The sequence below is a fragment of the Malaclemys terrapin genome, chromosome 13 (assembly GCF_027887155.1).
Source record: "Malaclemys terrapin pileata isolate rMalTer1 chromosome 13, rMalTer1.hap1, whole genome shotgun sequence".
Taxonomy (NCBI): domain Eukaryota; kingdom Metazoa; phylum Chordata; order Testudines; family Emydidae; genus Malaclemys; species Malaclemys terrapin.
Genome location: NC_071517.1, coordinates 3,632,321 through 3,653,836, shown reverse-complemented (window position 1 = coordinate 3,653,836; position 21,516 = coordinate 3,632,321). Strand labels below are relative to the sequence as shown.

Here is a 21,516-nt window from a genome sequence, read left to right as displayed (position 1 = left end):
AGCGACGTGTCTGACGAAGCTAATATGCAAGCCAAGGAGCTAATTAAATTTTCCTAGTCTCCACGCTTCCGGCAGAAGGTTTCTGGGCTCGTGGGAAGCCACGGGCAATCCTCTAGGTGGGCGCTGAGTCCTGCACCAGATGTGGAGGGGAGAAAGGATGGAAGCGGAATGAGAATGTATTTAATAGAGGGAAAGGGGCGTGTGTGTGAGTCCGTCCGTCTGTCTGTCCATATTCTAATAGATGCACGATGTAATTTCAGAAGGGAGCAGGACTCACTGCAAACCCTAATACAACAATCTCATGTGATAAATTACCAGCCCTAACCAATCTGCATGTTCAATTTCTTGCACGAGAAATAAATATCCTCAATCCGCCAGAGAAGCTCTTTCCTTCGGAGGGTTTCATTAAAGACCTCGCACGGCCTGATTTGCATGTTATGATTCCGTGTATGAAAAGAGCCCAGCCTCTGGAGAACCCGCTGGAGAGAGACACCACGGAAAAATGTCTTAGCCCCGAGCTATAGGAGTGTGCGCGCACGGGGCTGGGGTAGAGCGAGTGCAGCACACGCTAGGCAAAATCTTTCTAACTTCTCGGCCTCAAACGCTCTGGAGACGCTGGGTTAAGTTGCCTTCTCCTTAAGGAAGGACAAACCCCTTCTCTGAGCTTTTCCCTGACAGCCTCCCCTGGATTTTTCCGGGCAGGTAAAAGGGAAGGGTGGGAGTTGATCTGCAGAGACTGGTGCACAGAAGCAAGCTAACCAGCGCAGGGATCTCCTGTATCCTCACAGCGCCCTGCAGGCCGGGCGATCAGAGCCACAACGAGCTAGTGAGCCCAGCACGCTTCACGGGGGAAGCTCGCCAGCTCTGAGGCAAACCCCCTGACCCGCATCCTTCCCCCTCGCCCTTCTCGGCACCTCCACAAGTCACTCCCCTTTGTGTGCCGGGCCCTGACTCATGGAGGGAAGAAAAGGGGAGTTGCTATGGAAACGCGATGCAAAACTGGGAGACAGGTTCTTTTCTTTAAAAAGAAAAAAAGTGAACTTATTAGTCTCAAATGCCATAACGCCTGAAAGGCAGCGCAGGACCCCTCGCTGGGCTAATGAGCCTTCGTGCCCCCGCTCCTTCCTACTCCGCTGCCGGGGGTAGGACCCCAGCACGTCTCTGGGCGACCCCTGCTCTTTTCGGTCGGTTCGAGGGCTCGGTGTATGCGGGGGGAAGGATGCCAGGGCAGTTCCACCCACGATGGGCTGCCCGCGACTGCACCCGGATCTGGTGCAAGGTGGGAAACGAAAGCAACGGAGCAGAAGCCAGGCTGGGGGGCACGGTGCTCACTTTGGAAATTAGCAAGAGGGACTGGAGTCCAGGCAGAAACAGGACACCTGGGATCCTGGGCCAGCCCTGCCACTGCCTCACTCTGCGAAGCTGGGTAAAGCCGTTCCACAGAGAGCCTTGCGCCAAAGCTATTCTAGCCCGGAGGGGGGGTGCAAGGGATAACAAGACGCCAACCCAAATCCAGTGCTCCCATCTCGCAGTCCAGGCCTTTCCCACTGGGCAGGCAAGCTGGCACCTTGGACACCCCAGTTTCACAGGAGCAGGCTGCCAGCTCTGGCTTTCTGTCCTGTGTTTGCACTGCACCTAGCGCAACAGTGTCCTGGCTCGGTCCTGGGGCCAGACGGTGACACAGACAATAACCAATGTCTAGGGCAGCCATCAAATCCTAGGCTATCAGCCAACTCCAAACGCTCTGGCCTGCATCTCCACTGATCCCAGTCGGGCCTCCCGGGGCAAACGCCTGGATGGAGAGAGAGGATGGAGCGACAGAGCGACCAAGCCAGGAGTCGGCCGGTGCTTCTCTTCTCCAGCTGCACCCGGGGCTGCTACCGGGCGACAATTCCCTGAACTGCTTCCTTCCTGGACGGGAGGAGCAGGGCGCAGAGATTACCCAGCTGGCTTGGTAACTGAGCCGCCCTTGCGCCACTTTAAACAACAACTACAAATCAAACTGGGCACTACTTCATAGCCCGGGCCATGGAACCGCTCAGAGAGTGAATAGCTATACATGGCCAGCACTCACCCCATCCTGTCGCTGTCTGCCGGCTCCCAGGTGCTCCTCTGGGGTCTGCTGTCAACATCTCTTGTGTCTCGTCTGAAACTGGGCGCTTTGGGGCAGGGACCCTGACTGGTGTTGTATTGGGCCCAGCATAACAGGTCCCTGGGCCCAGCCCCTCAATGGAATTTGGGTGCCTAATTCCCCTTGAAACCAAGGTGCCTAAATACCTTTGGGGCTTGGGGCCTGCCCTCTTAGCGCTACCGCAATACAAATAAATAATCACGTTGTGCATTTTGAAAGCTCCTTCCACCCAGCGGCACCTATTCGCTTAACGAGTGCATTAAGCCCCACACCCTCCTACGAGAACCCCTTAGCAAGAGGGGAAACTGAGGGCACAGAGGAAGGCCAGCGACTTGCAGCGCCAGGATTAGAACCCAGGAGTCCCCTGTACTAAGTATTATAACAGTAAAATCCACAATCCAATTACCTTCCTCCCAATGTACCTGAAGGGAAAACACTCTCTCCAGCGGCGGCAGAATTCATTGTTAATTGTGAAATAACTTCACTAAGGAGCACTGGTAAAGCAATTGCTCCGAGCAGAAACCCCGGCTAGTGAAGAAAACTAAAGATGATAAACAATTTTGACCCACGTAATTACTTTTTTCCACCCTGAAACCGGTATTTGCTGAAAAACGGTGAGTGATTTTCCCGTTCCGAGGGCTGCACAGCGCAGTAATTGTGCCATTAGGAGCGAGCTCTTGGCAGGGCTGGCTAAACTCGGCTCCGGAGAAAGGGGAAAGAAAGCCGCAGAATTGGGTTTCAGGTCACATTCCGGCATCGCGGCTAAGCCCCAAAGCAGCCCAGTGGGAGTGAGCGTCTGGCAGCCGTACGGTGCACGCTGCTTGACTTACAGTCCCAGGCGCCGGACGGACCCGGAGCACGTTGACTAGGCCAGGTAGAGCATATTGCTATGCGGGCTAGCTCTGCCCAGGCGGGCTGCCTGATCAGTCCCGATGCTCAAAGTGACTCCCACACAGCTACATGGCTCTGCTCGTCGCTAGGCCCCTGGCAAGCCGAGGGGGGCAGCCACCCAGGGGATGTTGGGAAGAGGTCGCCGGCCTGGCTTGGAGCTTGATTTTGTAACCTGTCATGATGTGGCGGTGGGTTGCCCCTCCATTTGCCACTCCCACCTGATGTGTAGGAGAGACCTGGCAGCTCCACATCCTTCGCCCCGGCGCTGGGAGGAGCTGCCCAAGCAAACCCCGCTGCAATGACCCAGCCATGCCGGGGCCCAGGCAGTGAAGGAGAAAGTGGGTTCCCTCGGGGACGCACCCGGGGGGCCTGCCTCGTTCCTTTTTCACCAGGGCAGCACAGATGGACGGCGGGTGCGAGCTCTGCCAAGCCTAAACCGGCAGCAAAGAACGAAACCGCCGGAGCATCTGGGGAGAGAGACGCTCTTCAAGGCCGGCCGGCCTGACAGCAGCTCCACGGCGCCGATCCGCTCGCCGCTTGCCACTGGAGAGGTGCCCATGGCCGCACCCCGGCGCAACCCAACCAAGAGTCAGAGAAAGGAGGGAGCCCTGGGCATAAAGGGATCTCCCAGCCCTGCTCCCGCATCCAGGCCAGCCCTGCCGTCCCCAAAAACTAGACCATTTCTAAACTCGTTAACTGCTAATTACTACCGCCCCTCTGACTGGCTCAGGGCCACCTACATCTCTATTAACTGAACAACTAATTCCAGCACTTCTGCTTCCTCACCAGCAGCCCCCAACTTCCAGACAAGAGGCCCAGACCCTCGTCTCAATGGCGTCCGTCTCCACGGAGACTCAGGCTGCACCGAACTGCCGAGGGCCGGCTGGAGAAGAGGGTTAGAGTCAGGCAGTGACTTGCTTCATTAGCCGCAGAGCAGCGCGCTGGCTTGTTTGCCTTTCCCTGCAGCACGGGTTTGTTTTCTCTCACAAGCCTCTGGCTGGAAGCTGGATCGGGGAATCTGGAGCCTTCTCAAGGGCTGGGAAATCGTCACCTTTGCACCCGTGAGACAACCGTGACCGTCACACTTATATGAAACCTTTCAGCCAATGATATCAAAGCACTTCAGCAATATGGGCCCTGCTCCTATTTTACAGATGGAGAAACTGAGGCCCAGAGCTAGGAGGTGACTCTCCCATGGCCATCCAATGAGTCAGTGGCAGACCTGGAAATAGAACTCAGAAGTCCCGGCTCCCAGTCCTTTAATTACTAAACCGCGCTTCTTCCCAGAGCCAGGAAGCAGACCCAGGCATTTTGACTCCCAGCGCCCCACTGCTCTAACCACTAGCCCCCCACTGCCCAGCCCAGGGGCGGGAACAGAACCCAGGAGTCCGGACTCCAGGTCTCCTATGCTAATCAGGAGGCCACACTGGCAGTAGTAAACCCGACCCACCCACTCTCGGCACCGGGACACGACAGTGGTGGATGCTGCAGGATGCATTTGGGGCGGCCTCGTCTCTGTGACCTCAGCACCTCCTTTGCAGTCTCTCCTCCCCAGGGGTCAGGAAGGATCCTCTCCCCTGGGCACGCTGACTCACCAGCCGAAGGTGGTATTGGTGCGACTGACCACGTGCATCACAGGCAGGGCAGCGGCATGGTCCAGCAGAAAGGGCAGAGGAGACCTGGCTTCTAACTCCAGGCTCTGTCGCTGTTAACTGAGGAGCGGGATGTCTGTGGGGAGCCGCAGAGGTACGGCTCGTTATTAGAGCGACGATCGTTTTCACTTTGCATCAGGTGCTTGTTTTCCAATGTGTCCAGGTCACCAAGGGGCAAGCCCGTTGGCTTGACATCCTCAGCCCAGCCCTGCTCTCCTGACAGCTAAACCTGGGAATCCCAGCCACAGCCCCGTAAAATCCAGAGAACGTCCCCATCACTCCAAGGACTCGTGGTCCGATGCAGCCAGGGAGAGAAAGACAGGACCGGAATTGAATGGGTTAACTCTTGGGAGTTGGACCCTGGCAATCAGAGTGTCCTTGGAGAAGTGGCTACATCAGGAGTCCTGCCTTTCCATGCCGGACAAGTGACTGGCTGCTGTTTGGCAAAGTGGGAAGGTTTCCTTCCTCCAGCAGCTCAGAGGCACCCTCTCTCCGGTGCCCAACTGGTGCAAGCAGGCTGAGTAACTTGTCCCTTGGACAAGACCCTGGAGAAGGTCTAATCTTTACTGTTTGTCCCCCACACACTATCCTTTCCCTCCATCCCTCCCACCCTGGCATCACTTCTCTCCCCCCTCTCCCCCCCCCAACCACAGGCTGGGCAGAATCCCATTTTCGTTTCTGTATCATTTTGACAGATAACAGTGATGTTTATTTTTAAGCAGTTTTTTTTTTTTATTTTTATCAATGTAAATTTTCACACTTGTGGGACATTCCGGGGTGGGAGGGTCAGACAATGGGGGAGCCAGGCAAATATTTCATGACAGTAGACTTGAGATTCAAAAAGTGAAAGGTCTCTGACAGTGGTTTTCAACCTGGGGTCCACGGACCCCTGGGAGTCCACAGACTATGTGTAAAGGATCCGAGAAAGGTCGTTACCGTAGAACAGTGGTTTTCAACCTGGGGTCCGCAGACTATGTCTAACATTCCCAAAGGGGTCTGCACCGCCATTCGAAAATGTTTAGGGGTCCGCAAATGAAGAAAGGTTGAAAACCGCTGCTCTATAACCCTTAAAACACAACCTGTCATCGTCCCATGTCAGAACACACAAAAGAAGTAACCTTCAATCCAACGCAAACGAGTTCTCAAGCAGCATTTCCCTTACTTTGCCTAGCTGTAAATTTCACTTCTCCTTGATGGATCTATTAGTTCCTGGTGCAACTGACATTTCCTGACATCCCTCTCACCTTTCCAAGCCTCCCCTAACCACGGGACTCTTTTCCACGGGGAAAGGCCTCGATTCCCCCTCCCCATGCCACTAACAAAGACAGGACTACGCTAGCTGGTTCTCAGCCCGTATCGAAATGCACCGCAGCACCTACGCTGGCCAGCGGGGCGGCGCTGCGGGCGAGGGGGCAGCAAGTGGCTCCCTGGCCCGGTTTTGCACAATGCGGCTGTTGCGGGACTTTCCAAGTGGACGGGAAGAGCCCCCTTGACATGCTGCCCTGCTCCGTAACACGTTAACCAGGAGCCTGTTTCCTGTCTTCCCCTTTAAGAGCCGCAATGGCTGGCTCCTCTCCGGGCTGATCTGTGTGCACGCCACAATCCCAGCCCCAGCACCTGTCACATGAATAAATAAACCCACCTTGGAAACGCCACCGCAGCAGCTGCCAGATAAGCTGTCGTGTCGGCATCCACCTCAGCGCTTCTCTCGCTGCCCTGTTTAATTGGCTCCCCATATTGCTCACCGCTCTGATCCCCAGCCCCCTCAGTGACCCAGAGATCCACCCCACCCCCGGCACCGCCGACTTCTCTGTCGCCTCCCGGAGGTTTCAGCATCGAAGGGGAGTTTACAGCAGCAAACCCAGCCCGATTCGAGCTCCCAGCCCTCGCACTCCATCTGGGGGTCCATGCCCCGGTCGGGACGCTCACCTGGCTCCCCCACTCCCACCGCACCCTCAAGTCCCCATCTCCCCCGACCTGTCAGTCCCCTGAGTCGGCTGTGCTAAGTGTCCTGGTGGGTTTGCCCCAGGAGCTGCTGAAAGCTGGGAGAGCGGGGGTCTCCTGGGGCCTGAGGGTTGTCGGAAGCCTGAATGGGAGCATTTGCACCCACAGATCCCAAGCTCCCTCGAACTGGCAGCTGTGTTCCTGTGACTGGTTGCAGTGTGGGAGGCTGGGACTCTACTGGGCTCTACTGCCTGGACAGGCCCCCCCGCTACACACTCCACGGGGCTGCTGCGGGCATCACGGTGGTGCCTCCCTCCCAAGAGCCGGGGAGGGAGGGGTCTGTGCTTACAGCAGGGGGCAGGGAAGGCTGAGGCGTGTGACGGGCTGCGTGTGAAACACCCATGCCTCGTGCTGGTACTTCCTCACCCACCTGGCCCCGACTCCACTGGGCAGCACCCGCTTCGCTCCAGCCCTCTCGCTCGCAATTTGTTCTACGCTTGTTTGCTTAACGAGTGACACCCCTCCCCCCCAGCGAGTCACTGCAAGCCAAGTCTGGAGGGTCTCACGCTCGCTGTGGGAGTGTGGCTAAGGCAATGAGCCGGAGTTTGGGAGCTCTTGGTTCAATAGCCAGCTGCCTCTGTGACCGCAGGCAAGACCTTTTGCAGCTCTGTGCCTCAGTTTCCCTATCTATAACATGGGGAAAATGACACTGGCCCGGCTCCAGGGGCTTATGTAAAGACAAATTCATTAATGATGGTGCGGTGCCCAGATGCGATGGTGATTGGAGCCACAGAGCCATTGTTTGCTCAGGCAGTTGCCCCGAGAGGTTAGCTGGAGCGCAGAGCCCAGGGATGGGCCCTGGGTGCAGTGCGACGGGGTGTGACTCCGGCCTGCCCAGAGCTCGCTGCCTGTCTGCGCACAGCAGGGAGAGGTAGTTTGACTCTCAGCTCGGCATTTTTCCTTGCAACCCCAGAATCTCAACTGGAAAAATAAACCTCAAAGCAAAAGCCCAGCCCAGCCCAGCCACCCGGCGCAGCGAGGGTAGAGCCCAGCATTCCTGGGCCCTCTGCACCCACCTCCTCGGCTAACACACAACAAAGTTATTTCCCTTCATAGCAGGCCGTGGGCCCAGCAGCTAACAATGGGGCCCTCAAGGCGGCTGTCAGGGAGGGGATTTCACACGCGGGCCCATTGTCTGCGCTCCCAGGGTCCTGGACCACTTAGGAGTTGCTACGGCAACGAGAAGCCTTTGTATTTGATTACTTGAAATGGGGAATGGCTGGTCTAGGGCTGAATTATTGATTACAATAGAGAGGATGACACACACGGGGAGAGGCTTGGTTTAAAGGCAAGCCTCGAGCGGCTGTGACTCCGGACCAGTGGCTTTTCTTTCTGATTTCTCCCACCCGCCACGTGAACTGGGAGCGAGGAATAAAGCTGACGATGGGCCCCGTAGTCGGTGGGAGGGGCTGTCGCCGCCGGGCTGGAGGGGGTGGCGTTGCCAATCACGGCGAAAGCTACTGATAATGGTCAAAGCGCGGGACAGCTAACGAACGGCGTGAAGATGGCGAGCGACGGCCAAGTACGCAGCGCTGTAATATTAGCATGCGGCACTTTTCATCTTCAAAGCGCTCCACCCGGCGTTAATGGCTTAGCAGAGCGGGGTGCACGCTGCACACAGATCTCACTGACCCAAAGCAGTCCCCCGCCCCCTGCCTCCGTTTGCTGCAGCCACCCGGGCAGGGACTGTCTTTGTGTTACACGTGGGTCCGGTGCCTGGGGAAGCCACCAAGCGGATGCCCTGGCCCGCGTGCTCTCCTGACACAGGCCCCGTCCCTTTTCTCCCAGGCCTCAGCTCTGAATCTTCCAAATCAAACAGCTTGACGTAAATTCAACGGGTCAATTAGATCCTCTCCCCCAAACCGGGGGTCTTCTGCAGGAGCCGGTTCCTGGCTGGAATTACCCCACACTGGCTGTCAAAGGCCTCGCTGCTCCCTTCTCTTTCCTAGCCTGCTCCCGGCAGAATCACGCTTTGCAGCCCCCTGCCTGAGCCAACTAGAAATCCGGTCCCAGCGGCTCGTGCAGGATCTACCTGCACGAGCTCCGCTTTTATGAGGACCGGGTGATTTCCAGGTTATCACCGGATCCTTGGCGTCCCAGCCTCAGTGAACGGCAGCTGATCAGTCCCTGGTGGGGTCAGCCTGGGACAGCCTAGCACAGTGAGGGCCCCATCCCTACCCGTGGCTTCCAGGTGCTACTGCACTATAATATTTCAATGCCCAATGGGTTTCCCCATGCCCCCCAGTCCCGCACTCGCTCCCTGGGAACGTCTCGGCCATGGGCGGTGCTGGTCCGGGGCAAAGGGAGTCCACAGCCAGACTGTTCCTGGGAAGCGGGTTTTAAACCCTCCTGGGAAAGCAGGGACCTCAGCAGCCCCGTCGCCTTGGCCTCCGCCCACATGCCGCTCCGCCTGAGCACTTCCTCCCGACGCCGGCCTGCGCTTCCCTGCCCCAGCGCGTTCTCCAGACACGGCAAGGCACCACACGCACGGCTCCTTCTCTCCCACCCAGATGGACCAGAACCAGGGGCCAGGCCTGAGGAACCTGCGGGGGTGGAGGGCACGTCATTTGCCTAAAATGTGGCCGATACCTAGGGTGACCAGACAGCAAGTGTGAAAAATCGGGACGGGGGTGGGGGGTAATAGGAGCCTATATAAGAAAAAGACCCCAAATATCGGGACTGTGCCTATAAAATCAGGACATCTGGTCACCCTACTGGTACCAGCTGCTCTCATCTCCTGCAGAGGGCCAGCCAGCTGAGACTACAAGTCCCAGCATGCAACGCTCCCCCTTAATCCCCTGTGCCGGGCCAAGATGGAGCCCTGAATGCTGGGACCTGTAGTCTCCCCAGGCCACACTCTGCGTTCAAGGGATGGCAGCCACAGATCGTATTGGACGGGGTGTGGCCTGCAGGCTGCACCGTGGCCACCTCGTCCCTGGCGATCCTGAGTCCCTGCCCAGTAGGGTGACCATATGTCCCGATTTTATAGGGACATCCCGATTTTTAGGTCTTTTTCTGGGAGAAGGGGGTGAATCCAGGAATGAACTGGCAATTTCCACAGGTCTCTTGGACACCCATGGCCAGCGCAGGGCAGTTGCCTGCGCCCCAGGAAAACCACCGCCAGCACCTGCCCCCCTCGCTGTCCAGCTGGACCTTTAGCAAGGGACAGGAGCGTGGAGAGCGAAGGGGGACAGACGTCTCCTGCCACTCTTCCCTTTTTCCTCAGCCCTGGTCCCTTAGCCGCTCTCCAGTGCCGTGGATGTGGGAGCCGGTGCATCCCGGGACATCCCGATGGCCCTGCCCGCTCCTCGATTGCTGAGCAGGCTACGGGGACTTGGGGTAGCGACACTGTTAGCAATTTCCTGCCCTCGGGTGGATTGGGCCCAGGGAGACCGGGAGAGGGAAACGTCATTTCATCTTGGCTCCGAGCCTGTCCCTGCGTCCCACCTCCCCAGCAAGCCACCCCCGCTGCGCACCCAGACCCCGGGGGAACTCATCCGCTCTACAGGACGCTTGTGTGCCCTCACCTGGGATCCCCCAGCACCTGGGACGCCCCGGCTCCCCTCGTCCTACCCCACAACAGCCTGAGCAGAAGAAACAGTCGAGACGTGCAAAGCTCCCCTGCCCCTTTGCTGCGGCTGTCTGGACGTGAAAGGTCCCAGCAGTTCCCCGCCGCGGCAGGGCCAGGCGGGCGCAGGGGCTCGCTCACCTGTATTCCAGAGAGAACTTGGTCAGCTCCTTGTTGTTGTGAAGCCACTTGAACTCCAGTGGCCAGCTGCCCTCGGCCATGCAGGTCAGGACCAAGCGGTTCCCTTCCAGGTGGACCTGGCTCCGGACCGGCTCCGTTTTGAAATACGGCGAAACGTCATCTAGAAAGAGAGGCAAAGGGGCAAAATTAAACCCACTGGATCTCCAGAGCACCCCATGTGGCCCCCATCCCCTCCCACAGGGCATACAGCCCCCATGGCACCCACGCATTGCAGCCGCCACACACCAGGCTGAATGGCAACTGGCCGGAGCGGGACTCCCTCAGCCCCCCCAGGAGTCACCCGCCTTCTAAGACCAGCCTCAGCCCCGTCAGGTGGGCACACGCCAGCCCAGCTGCCTCCCTGAGCCGCTGGCACATGCCTCCGTTGACTCTAGCAGAGCCGCCCTGCAGGGAGGGCTGGCTTGAGACTGAAGCCTCCTCTTTGCTCGTTCAGCCTGACGGTCAGAGCCCCGTTGTCCCGGGCAGGGCGGGAGGGCGCAAGGATTACACAGGGGGGACTGAGGTGAAGAGCCTTGCCCGGGGCACACCCGCACTCAGTGGCAGAGAGGAAGTTGATCCCTCTCCCAGGGCTGCCAATCACAGGGGCAGCACTTTGCCAGCGACCCCCTGCGCCATCCCGGGCCCCACCACACACCGTGGCCAGTCTCAGTCCTGCTTTACAGCTGGGGAAACCAAGGGCAGGTGGCACGGGTCAGGGTCAGAGACAGAGCTGGGACGAGAACCCAGGAGTCCTGTTCAAACCATCAGAGCAGTCTCCCTCCCTCAACGGGGTTAAATCCCAGGAACCTGGACTCTCAATCCCACGCCCTAACCCGCCTCCCAGCCCCCTGCTCTAACCTCCCTCCTCACCAGGCTAACAAGCCCAGCCCACTGTTGCCAGAACAGGGGGTAGCTCGTTATGCCAGGGCTGGGAGGGGAGCAGGACCGGGAGAAGCGGGGGTTGGGTTTCCACAGAGAAAACCCCCTCAAGAGAGCTGCTGGGGGTCTACCCCAATGTCACTCCACTGGCTGACAGTGCCGCGGTCTGGCTGGGCTGGTGGCTGAGAGACGGAGCCAATTCTCTCCTCTGCATACGTGGGATGGAGCTGTCAGGATCCTACCAACAAAAGCCAGCGCAACCCCCCCGAGACCCGCCTGGGCTGGGCCTCAGTGAGGCAATTTCAGCCCCAGCCTCGCTCTCTGGAAGCACCCACCTCGCCAACCTGACCCCTCCTCCTCAGCAGGGTAGCGGCCCTGGTACACGGCTGGGTGGGGGAGGAGGTGTGGAAAGGGGCCCGGGGGTAGGGGGGTGGAGGAGGAAAACAGAAGTGAGAGAGGAGAGGGAGTGAGGGGACTTTGAAGGGTTTGTTCTTTCCAGCCACCTGGTGCTTAAAAGAGCCCTGCCAAGGCTGAGATGAGATCTGGGGACGTCTTTGCCCCGGGGAAGATTTCTTCTGTGCTGACAGTGGTGACTTCCATGTTGCGGCCGGGGAGATAACGATGCTTTGGTGCCAGGGGATCTCAAAGCCCTTTGCAAACCTCCCTCCCCCCCCCTCCCCCCGCCAGGCAGGGCAGAAGCTGTACCCCTGCTTCCCAGCACAGGGGAACCCGCTAGGACATCACCCACAGTCACACAACGGGGGAGATGGAACCCAGGCGTCCCAGGCTCCCAGACCCAGCTCAGGCTGTTAAACCAAGCGCTCTATCCTAGGCAAAGTGGGGGGCACACGGCAATAGACAGTGTCCTGTGAACATCTCGCTGGCCACTAGCCATCACCCAGACACCATTTCCCCTCGGATTCGGCACCTCGCCTTCCACTGGCCACCAACCAGACACCACTACCCCTCGCATTCGGCACTTCCCCACCCTCTGGCTGTCTGCCGGACACCACCACCCCTCACATTCGGCACCTCCTCTCCCATTGGCCTTCACCCATGTGACACTGGCAGACCAGGCACCAGCTCATGCCAAGGTCCTCACGTCTCAACTGGACACTGACAGATCCGGAGCTGGAATCCGCCGGGCCCACTGGCGGGTTAATATTGATCGAACCGGTATTAGAATGCGAAGGAAGCGTTCGGTGTTCGGACGTTGTCGAATGCTTGTGAGCGGCTGCCTGAATTAATCTCCCTGGCAGTGTCTGTGCTCCGTACTGCGGGGCAATGTGCGAGCAGGCGTAGCATGAGCCTCTGCGACCGTCTGCACGACTCTGCAGGGGAGGGACATTCATAGGAAGAGGCGCTGCTCTTCCAGGGAAATTGTTCTGCCCCTCCCAAAAGAGGAGCCCCATCAATACCAGACGGGCTCTGGGTCCAGACAAGTGGAAACTCCCCACGTCTGGATTGGGGAGTCGCCAACGAAAGGACCAGAGACTCTATCATTGCTCTCCTCCCTGGGAAGATGGGTGTTGCCAGTGGACTCCTCCCAGCAGCTGAGTTTGCTGCTCAGAGCACATGGCAGGAGGGGTGAAAACCCCAGACCAAAGGAACCAAGGATCTTTGTGCTGCTCGGACTCGGGGGTGCGGGGGAAGAGGCAGGTGTTTCTAGGCATAGTTGGGGTAGCCCTAAAGGACAAATCAAGTTGCTTCTCCGGCAGGGCTCTGGTGTCTCCTGGAACACAGGACACAGTGAGGGCCTTTAGAGCAGTGGTTCTCAACCAGGGTTACGCATACCCCTGGGGGTACACAGCAGCCTTCCAGGGCGTGCAACAACTCACATAGAGATTTGCCTCGTTTGACAACAGGCTCCATAAAACGCACTAGCAAAGTCAGCACAAACTAAAATTTCATCCAATGACTTCTTTATCCTGCTCTATAGACCTTACGCTGCAATGGAAGGACAGTATTTCTATTCCACTGGCTTCATTTTATAATTCTATGGTGAAAAGGAGGAGGGAAGTGATGTGTCAGAAACAATGGCTGGGACACTTCTGTGTTTTTATGTCTGATTTTCTAAGCAAGTCGTTTTGAAGTGAGGTGAAACTTGGGGGTCGGCAAGACAAATCAGACTCCTGAAAGGGAGACAGTCGTCTGGAAAGGTTGAGAGCTGAGGCTCCAGATGGCTCCCACTCAAGTCCTAGCCCATCTCCAGCAGGACGCCCTGTGGAAGTGGCTTTACTGACACAAGCCAATTCATGCTCCCATTAGCCCTGCCTGAGCCGACACAGATAGACGAGTGTGAGCTGGGTGTTCTTCCTCTGTGCAGCAGTGAAACCACTGGCCATCCTGATCCAACACCACTAAGGACGTCCTGCTTTCAACACACAAACCGCGCCAATTTGATCTGGGAATAGTGGAAAAAATCTTGGGACACCAAGGAAGTCACAGTTGTCATTCCACTGCCGGTGGAACATCCTGGCATGAGTGGGGACAGAATTCGGATCTTGCTACCTGAGCTAAAGGAGAATCTCCATTAGTGATTAACAGTACAGGTCCTATGAAACACAGCTGAGCACTTCTGATCCATCCACTAGAGGTCTCACAGACCCAGCTAGATTCACTACAAGATGAACCCCCCGCAGTCACTCTTTAAACCAGGGGTGGCTGACACAGGTCTACATTAATCTGGTTACCCCGAGAAGCCACCTCAGTAATCACACCGCTCAGAAACCTCCCTCCAAGCCCTTTTTACAGCCATATCGACAAGAGCTTAGTCCATCTAGGGCTTATTTAAGCTGCTTTGTTTCCTTTATTCCCCGCTCCCTTTGCAGCAGCTCAGATGGTGCTGGACTTTTCACACCGGGGGCTGGGGAGTTGCAGGCTGAGTGAGAGAAGAAGAAACAGTCGCTCCTCTCTGGTTTGCTTTGCTAAGGAACCTCTAAATTGAAACACACAGCTCCATTTTCGGTTTAACAAATGGAAGCCCTTGTACTTCAAAGGCACATTCATATTCCCCAGCAGCCTTCAAGTGTGCTTTGAATTGCAGTTTTATTTTATTTATTTATTTACGGGAGGGGGGGGGGGAGAAAATAAACCCGTCGCACCAAACCCGCTGCCCTTAGTTCCTGTCAGCAGCAGTTTGTTTGAAGACAATAGCGGCCCTGGCCCCCGGGGGTTGAATACCCCTTCCCCCTGGGGGCCCGCTTCACAGCAAACAACAGGCTGGGGGCAGGAGGGGGTGCGCATGGCACTAAACGGCTCTCCGCTTCTTTCATGCGGGGCAGTTTGCTCGGAGGTGGGCGTTTGGATTTCCTGGCCTCTCTCGTCCGCAGACCAAACTCAGGACCGTCGGCGTAAAGCAGACCGTCGGCAGAATGTCTCCAGTGAGCGCTTAACACCGAAAGCGTCAGGCTCTCACCCCAGGGCAGGCAAGCGCCGTGGTTCCCCCCATGCCCGGAGGACAGCAGACACCAGCCCCGCTCACAGCACAGCAGGGAGGCTATGGCCGCCCCAGCACAGACAGGGGAAGCTAGTCTGAACACATGCTAGCTGGCCAAGGACTGGGTCTGGGTTGAATGCACCCAACTAACAGGAGGTCTATTCCCTAGCCTAGATTTTCCTTCTCTGCCCTTCAAGACTGCCCTGCAGGGTGCAGCTGCCTACCAGGTGCATTGTGATGACTGGCAAGTGCTTTGAAACCCAGGGACAAAGGGCACCGGCCGGAATCCCTGGCCCAGATCACTCCGACGACAGCAAAGCCCCAGTCGCACCAAGGAACAGGCCAATAACTAACGGAATCCTGGTGTGTTTCAGGGCGCCCTGCATGGCAGCGAGGGGTCATGCCTCATCCTCTTGGGGGTTTAAAATTCACCCCTAAACATATCCTCTGCTGGTTCCAGGCCCCGAGGACCAGGCCGCCGGACTGTCTGCCCCCAGAGTCTCCAGTGCTAGCTAATCTTCCTTCACTTTTATTTTCAATCTAATCTTTCTTGAAAAAGAAAAGCAAAAGAAGAAAGAAAGAGAAAACGCCTTCATCTTTCTTCCCCCCCGGCATAAGTCAAGCTCTTTAGCTTAAGCAAAACTGCTAAGTCTTGAGAACTGAGAGGAAAACAATAAATTGATGCCAATCTGCACTACAAATGCCCTCTGTCTGCCATCCAGCAGCATTCCTAACAGTGGAGGGGGATCAGAGGCATGCCCCTTGGCAGAGAGCGCATGGGATAAACACGTCTCTGGGGGCATGAAAGGCCCTCGCGCCCATTCCGCTGGCTGAAACACGCCGGCTGGAGCTGGCTGCTCCGACAGGCCGGCTCCCAAATGAAAGGGAAGGAAATAAACATGACAGATACAGTCCCTCAGCCCCCGCCCGCCTTTCATTTCTGGAGGTGCTATCTAGGAACCGAGTAGCCGTATGTGCTCTGTGACCTACTATGGCCATGGGTTAGCAGAGACAGACAGCCTGCAAAGACACTGCTATGAAAAGTTGCCTCTGCAGACAGGGACGAGTAGCAGCGATGTCTGGCCCCAACACAGCCACTTTCACTGGCGCATCTCAATGCATCTGGCCCCACAAGTCCCCCTGCATGTGGAAATCCCAGGGGATTCAGTGGGGAAACTAGGCACTGAGGAGTTTGCAGCTGGATCGCACCCAAAGGAGAGCAAACAGCATAAGCCCCATTTTACAGATGGGAAAACTGAGGCACAGAGCAGGGATGTGACTTGCCCAAGGTCACCCAGTGAATCAGTGGCATTGCTGGGACTAGAACCCAGGTCCCCTCCATGAGCTAGAAAGTCCCACCTTGCTGCAGCCTCACAAACCCATGTGACAGCTCGCCGGGGGCCTGCCTCCCGGAGAAGTCAGGAGAGCTGGGAAAACTGGCCTTCCATGACAACTTGGCGAGCTGCTCCACTGACATCCTGGGTCTCGCCTCCCGGATGGGACGAGCCGGGGAAGGAACTGACTGCTGATGGTGTACCCAGAGCCGGTCCCTGGATAAGTGGCCTCTCAGCCTGCTCTGCTCCCGGTCCTACTGCACCTGTCCTGGCTGCCTCCGGGAGGGCAGGAGAGGGGTTGGGTGCGAGGCGGGGCGGGGTGGGGGTTATACTGAATGACCCCTCCCACCCAACACACTCTCTCCCCAGCAAAGCCGTTACTCCAGGCGGGTGGCAGAGCCCCTCCACTCTCCAGACGAAGCAGTTAATCAAAGCCGATTTCCAGGGCAGCCGGGTAATCGTGAGGCTCGGAGCGAGATCGGAGGGGAAGATGGGACCGTCTGTCGCTATCCAGCACGTTCCTGGAAAGGGAAGGGGGGTGGCAGAAGGCGCTGGGGGGCGGCAGCTCTGAAATGAGCAAGGCCCAAATGGACTGGTTACAAATGAATGGCAGGAGAAAACCCAGCCGGGGGGATACAGATTGCAGGGAGGTCTGCCTGGGGAGGGAATTACAGACACTGACCCTGGCCCCGTGCTCAGCCTGTGCTCCATGCCTAGTGGCGGGGGGGGGGGGCAGGCTGGGCTTGGGGGGCTCCCCCTGAGGGGCGAGAGGCCACCGCCTGCAAAGTGTGGACAGCACAGGCCAGGGAGCGCAGTTGGCCTCAGGATCGGCAGGGCCCTGTGCCCGGGGAAGGGGTGTTCGCTGGCGTAGGGTGCCTGTGGATGCAATTGATAGTCCCACCCCAATCCAGAACCCCCCAGCCCAAGTCTCCCTTTCCGGCTGCCACGGGATCCAGCCCCAGTCTCGACAGGGTGGGGCGGGCCGGGCTTTATTTGCTGACTGGCTGAGACCAGCCCCTCCCACCCCAGAAGGCACCAGCAGCCAGGGTCCGGGCTCCAGAATTCCCAGACCCCCGCCCCGGCCAAGGCGCAGGCCACTAGCAGCAGACGGACTTCGAGCAGCGGCAGAGCCCTGGGGCTGGTCCGAGACACTCGAGCGCTGAGGCCTGGCATATTCAGGCACCCAGGCAGCCCCTCCCTGTGCCAAGCTGAGACCCCACTCCAGGTGTGGGGGGCACGGAGCGATTGCGCACACCTCCGAATGTGATCTCAAACAGCACACTCGCTTCTTGCTGCTTCGAAGCCCCTCCACCATCTGTTCTGCATTACAAGGTGAAACGCAGCGCAGAGGCGGAGAAGAGGCGCATAATTCCACTATTGATCATGCCATGGTGATGTGCTCGCGAAGGTCACGACTGCCTTTTTACAGCTAGCTGGTTCTGGGTTCCCCCGCCCCAGACCCATCTGCCGAGAGCCACCAGCAAGCAGCGGGGACTTCAGCAACACTGGGAACTCATGTGCCGAGACTGAGAGCGGGATGCTGGGAGACACAGATCTGAAAAGCTTAATCTCTGTAATACCACGGATCCAAATTCCTCACTCAGCACTGAAATGCAGCCACCTCTGGGGTGGGGCACAGCACTTATTTAACCGCCACACAGCAACACTGCACAGAGATTACTCACTCAGTGCTGAAATGCAGCCAGCTTTGGACTGAGCCTGCGCAGCTCTTCCAAGTTCTGGGCGAGTTCCCCAAGGTTTGTCTGCATGTCTGGCACACCAATGTCCCATGACGTCTTTCATGGGACTGGGGGGGTTTTCCCAGCCCGGCTTTCCAGTCTTCATGATGTTGTGATGTGCATTGGCGGTTGCCATCCTCCACCCCAGAGGTGGCTGCAATTGAGTGATGTAGGCACAGTGTCACCTGAAACCCTTATTATCCTCCTTCAGACAGGCTCCTTGTTTGCATGCTGAGGGCATCCTCCTGCCTGAGGATTTCACTTGCTCCTTTCCCACTGGAGTCCTGCAGCCCCCCTCTGTGATGACGAGGATGGTTGCTGTGGAAATGATGATGAGGCAGCTGGTGGGGATGGGGGGGGCTGGGATTTCAGGGGGGGCTGGGAGAGGAAGCAACGAACCTGAGTCAGAGGGAGCCGGAGGCCTGCAGCAGGCCCGAAGTGACAGAGGAGGAGGAGGCAGGCTGTTCGCAAGATTAACCCACTCCCAGCCCGCCCCAGCCATCTCCCCTCACAGGCCCTGCTCTGGCGCCTGCCCAAACCGAGCCAGACCCCCCCAGATTTCACGGGGAGCAGGTTCAGCCCTGACGGCCTGAGTCAGAGAGCTGCTGTCTCCTCGGCTCCCTCTGAATGCCAGGGCAGCTCGGGGGGGTCCAGGCAGCAGGGCCGTGTCGGTGTCCAGCCCCCTGCTCCGCTCAGCCCATCGCCAGCTGGAGGTGCCTGAGCAGGGGAATGGGCCTGCCAGCTAAGGCTCTGGCTTAGGATTCCCGGATTCAGCTCCCGACTCTGCCACTGCCTCCCCGTCTGCCCTTGGGCACCTCACTTTGTCTCTGGGCCCCCTGTAAGGCCACTGATCCCTCCTTTGGGGCAGAGCTGCTCGCTCACTGGGTGTCCATCCAGCACCTCGCACAACAGGGCTTCGATCTCAGCGGCAGCCCCGCAGTGACGCTGCAATTCAAACAATTAATAATAATAAATCGAGGCCGATTTGCCACCCCAGCTTTCCCCGTTTTCTGCCTCGCTGCCGCCGCGCTTGGAACCCGGCGCCCTGGAGTGACGTCGTGAACAGCCCGGCCGAGGCCGAGAAAGGAGCCTGCAACAGCAAAGTCTTCATAAAAGAAAAAATAAAACAATCCCCCGAGTGAGCAACGAGAGACAGCGCAGGCTGGGTCTGAGCCGGAGGAGCGCTCCGAGGCGCAGCTCTGTAATTCAGGTATCATCAGTTTAGTTACTGAACTGGAATAAAAGCGAGAGCTGAGGCCGGGAGATTTCTGGGCCTCCAATTTACATGCAGCAAAGTTCCTTCCCTGGAAATTTTCTATGTAGATTCTTTTTTGATGCCCCCAGACATGAGCGCGAGCTCCTGGAGTTTGACGGCAGAGCGTGTGGATTTTTGCACTTGGGTGGCTCAGCTTTGAAAAGGAGGAGACAGAGGGGAGAGGAATACAAAATTACTCCGAGATGCTGATGGGAGAAAGAGAAGAAAATCTGGCTTGGTAACGGAGAGATGATGCGAGGGAACACGCAGAGGTGAGCGAAAAGGATTTCTGGGGGTTCGGGCACTAGCCTGGGTCTAGGAAGAGCTGGGTTCAATTCCCTGCTCTGACATCTCCCTGCCTTGCCTTGAGCAAGGGGCTTTATAGCTCTGTGCCTCAGTTTCCCATTGGTGCAATGGGGATAACACCTGTGCTCTCGTGCACAGCCAAAGCGTGTACGACAGGCACAAAGGTCTGGGAGCCGCCTTGTAGCCTGCAGAGGGCCCAGCACTGCTCGCTTTGTCCCAGAAACCGCCATGTTACAAATCACTGGTGAGAATAGTGCAGCCGCTGTCTTTGCCTGCCCGGCAGGGCGACCCAGGGGGTGAAAGCTGCTGAGGAGTGTAGGGACGGGGAGCCAGGCAGAGAGTTTCACCTCTCGGTCGCTGGTTCGAGTCCTGCCCAGACGGGTCGGGATGGGGAGGTGATCGCGGGCTGGCGGGCAGGCTCAGAGTGGCCAGGAGACCGGGAGGAAGGCTTGACGTGATGGTGATGGGCTCAGTAGAAGAGGTTGATACACACACATCTAGTGATGCATGTATGGAGACAGACTGACACACCGATCTCCCCCGTCCCAGGATTCAGCACTGCATCGACCGGCCCTTCGCACCTCCTGCTCCCCAGCCAGCCGGTCGCTCGGCCCCCAGCCACGTCCCCTGCGGAGCAGCCCCCAGCCCCGGGCAGCGTTAATGGTAACTGACAGTGCCATTATGCAGCAGGCGTGCAGCCGCGGGATGATTGGCACTTTGACAGGCGGGGACGTGAGTGGCTCAGGCGTGATTGATGGGCTGAGTGTATCAACAGGCCATTTCCAATTCACTCCTCGGCACCAGCCGGGGTTTGTCCCCCCGCACCCAGCTGCTTCTTCCCCTCCCCCAAGCCTCCCTGTGACACCTGACGCTGTCGCCTACAGATGTGATGCAGGGTAAGAGGGGGAGGGCGCTGGTCAGAGCTGGGGGGTCTTTGGGGGCCCGCTGTAGGGTGATTCTCTGCCCCCACCGACATGGGAGCGGCAGCTGTCTTGCTGGGCACCCTGGAAGGGCAGCGTCTGTACCACCTGCTCCCCTGGCCCTCAGCCACCCGCCCCCCATGGGGCTCCGGCCCCTGGCAGGTGAAGCTCATTGGTGGGGGACACATGTCAAGCTAAGGATCCCACGCAGGACTGGGAGGGGGTGAGGGCAAGACAGGGGACTGTCCCCCCGGCAGGTGGCTCAAAGGACACCCCACCCCGCCCAAACAGCTGCGGCTAAAACATACAGGCAAGACATGCCCACGCAGCATTCTGGGCACCCCGCGCTCCCCATTCACAGCCGCAGCGCACCCGCGGGCCAAGCCTGACGCACAAGCCTTGGGGGCACCGCCGCACGCAGGGGGGCAGCGTGCCCAAGGAGGGGTGTTCCCAGGGGCTGTGCACCCAGGGGCTCCTGCTGACATCAATGGGGCCAGAGGTGTCTCAGGGCCTCAGCAAACCCAGTGTGACGTTATTGATATAATCTGGGACCATATAGAACATGGTTGCAACCAAAGTCCAGTAGTGGCACCAAAGCTAGACAAGGTTATGGTTTGCTGATTATGATTATGCTGTCTATATGTGTGTATCAATTTTGTAGTTGAAGTTATAAATATTGGCTCTAAACTGTCTGTATTTCAAACTTATGCTATGCTTCTGGGAGACATCCTAGACAAGTTGGTGTTAGCTCTGCCTAGCCTGCTTGATGGCCCATTAAGGACCATTAGCTATACAATTGACCCAGTGAGAGAAGGCAGATACGCCTTGCAACTCAGCAAAGTATGCAGGGACTGGTCCATGTGACTCCAGACTCCATTTTGCTGTAATTTTCCACAGTAAGGACAAAGAGGTGTTCTTACACCTGGAAAGGACTATAAAAGGCTGATGCCTCATCTCCATCTGGTCTTCAATCCTGCTTCTTACCTCTGGAGGGACTTTGCTACAAACTGAAGCTCTGAACAAAGGACTGAGGACCCATCCCAGCTGGGGATGTATTCCAGAGACTTGATTTGAACCTGCAGTTTATTTCATCACTGCTACAAGCCTGAACCAAGAACTTTGCCATTACTGTATGTAATTGATTCCATTTAACCAATTCTAACTCTCAGGTCTATCTTTTTCCTTTTATGAATAAACCTTTAGATTTTAGATTCTAAA

The 21,516-nt window shown here is 57.6% G+C and overlaps 1 protein-coding gene across 6 annotated transcripts in view; it reads right to left on the bottom strand.

The window, feature by feature from the left end:
* Positions 1 to 21,516, bottom strand: part of SDK2 (sidekick cell adhesion molecule 2) — a 157,601-nt gene that overhangs the window by 68,915 nt on the left and 67,170 nt on the right. For all 6 annotated transcript variants that reach the window (XM_054047856.1, XM_054047860.1, XM_054047862.1 and 3 more), the window contains exon 2: positions 10,388 to 10,547. In XM_054047856.1, coding sequence (XP_053903831.1) covers positions 10,388 to 10,547 — 160 coding nt within the window. The remainder of the gene's footprint in view (positions 1 to 10,387; positions 10,548 to 21,516) is intronic.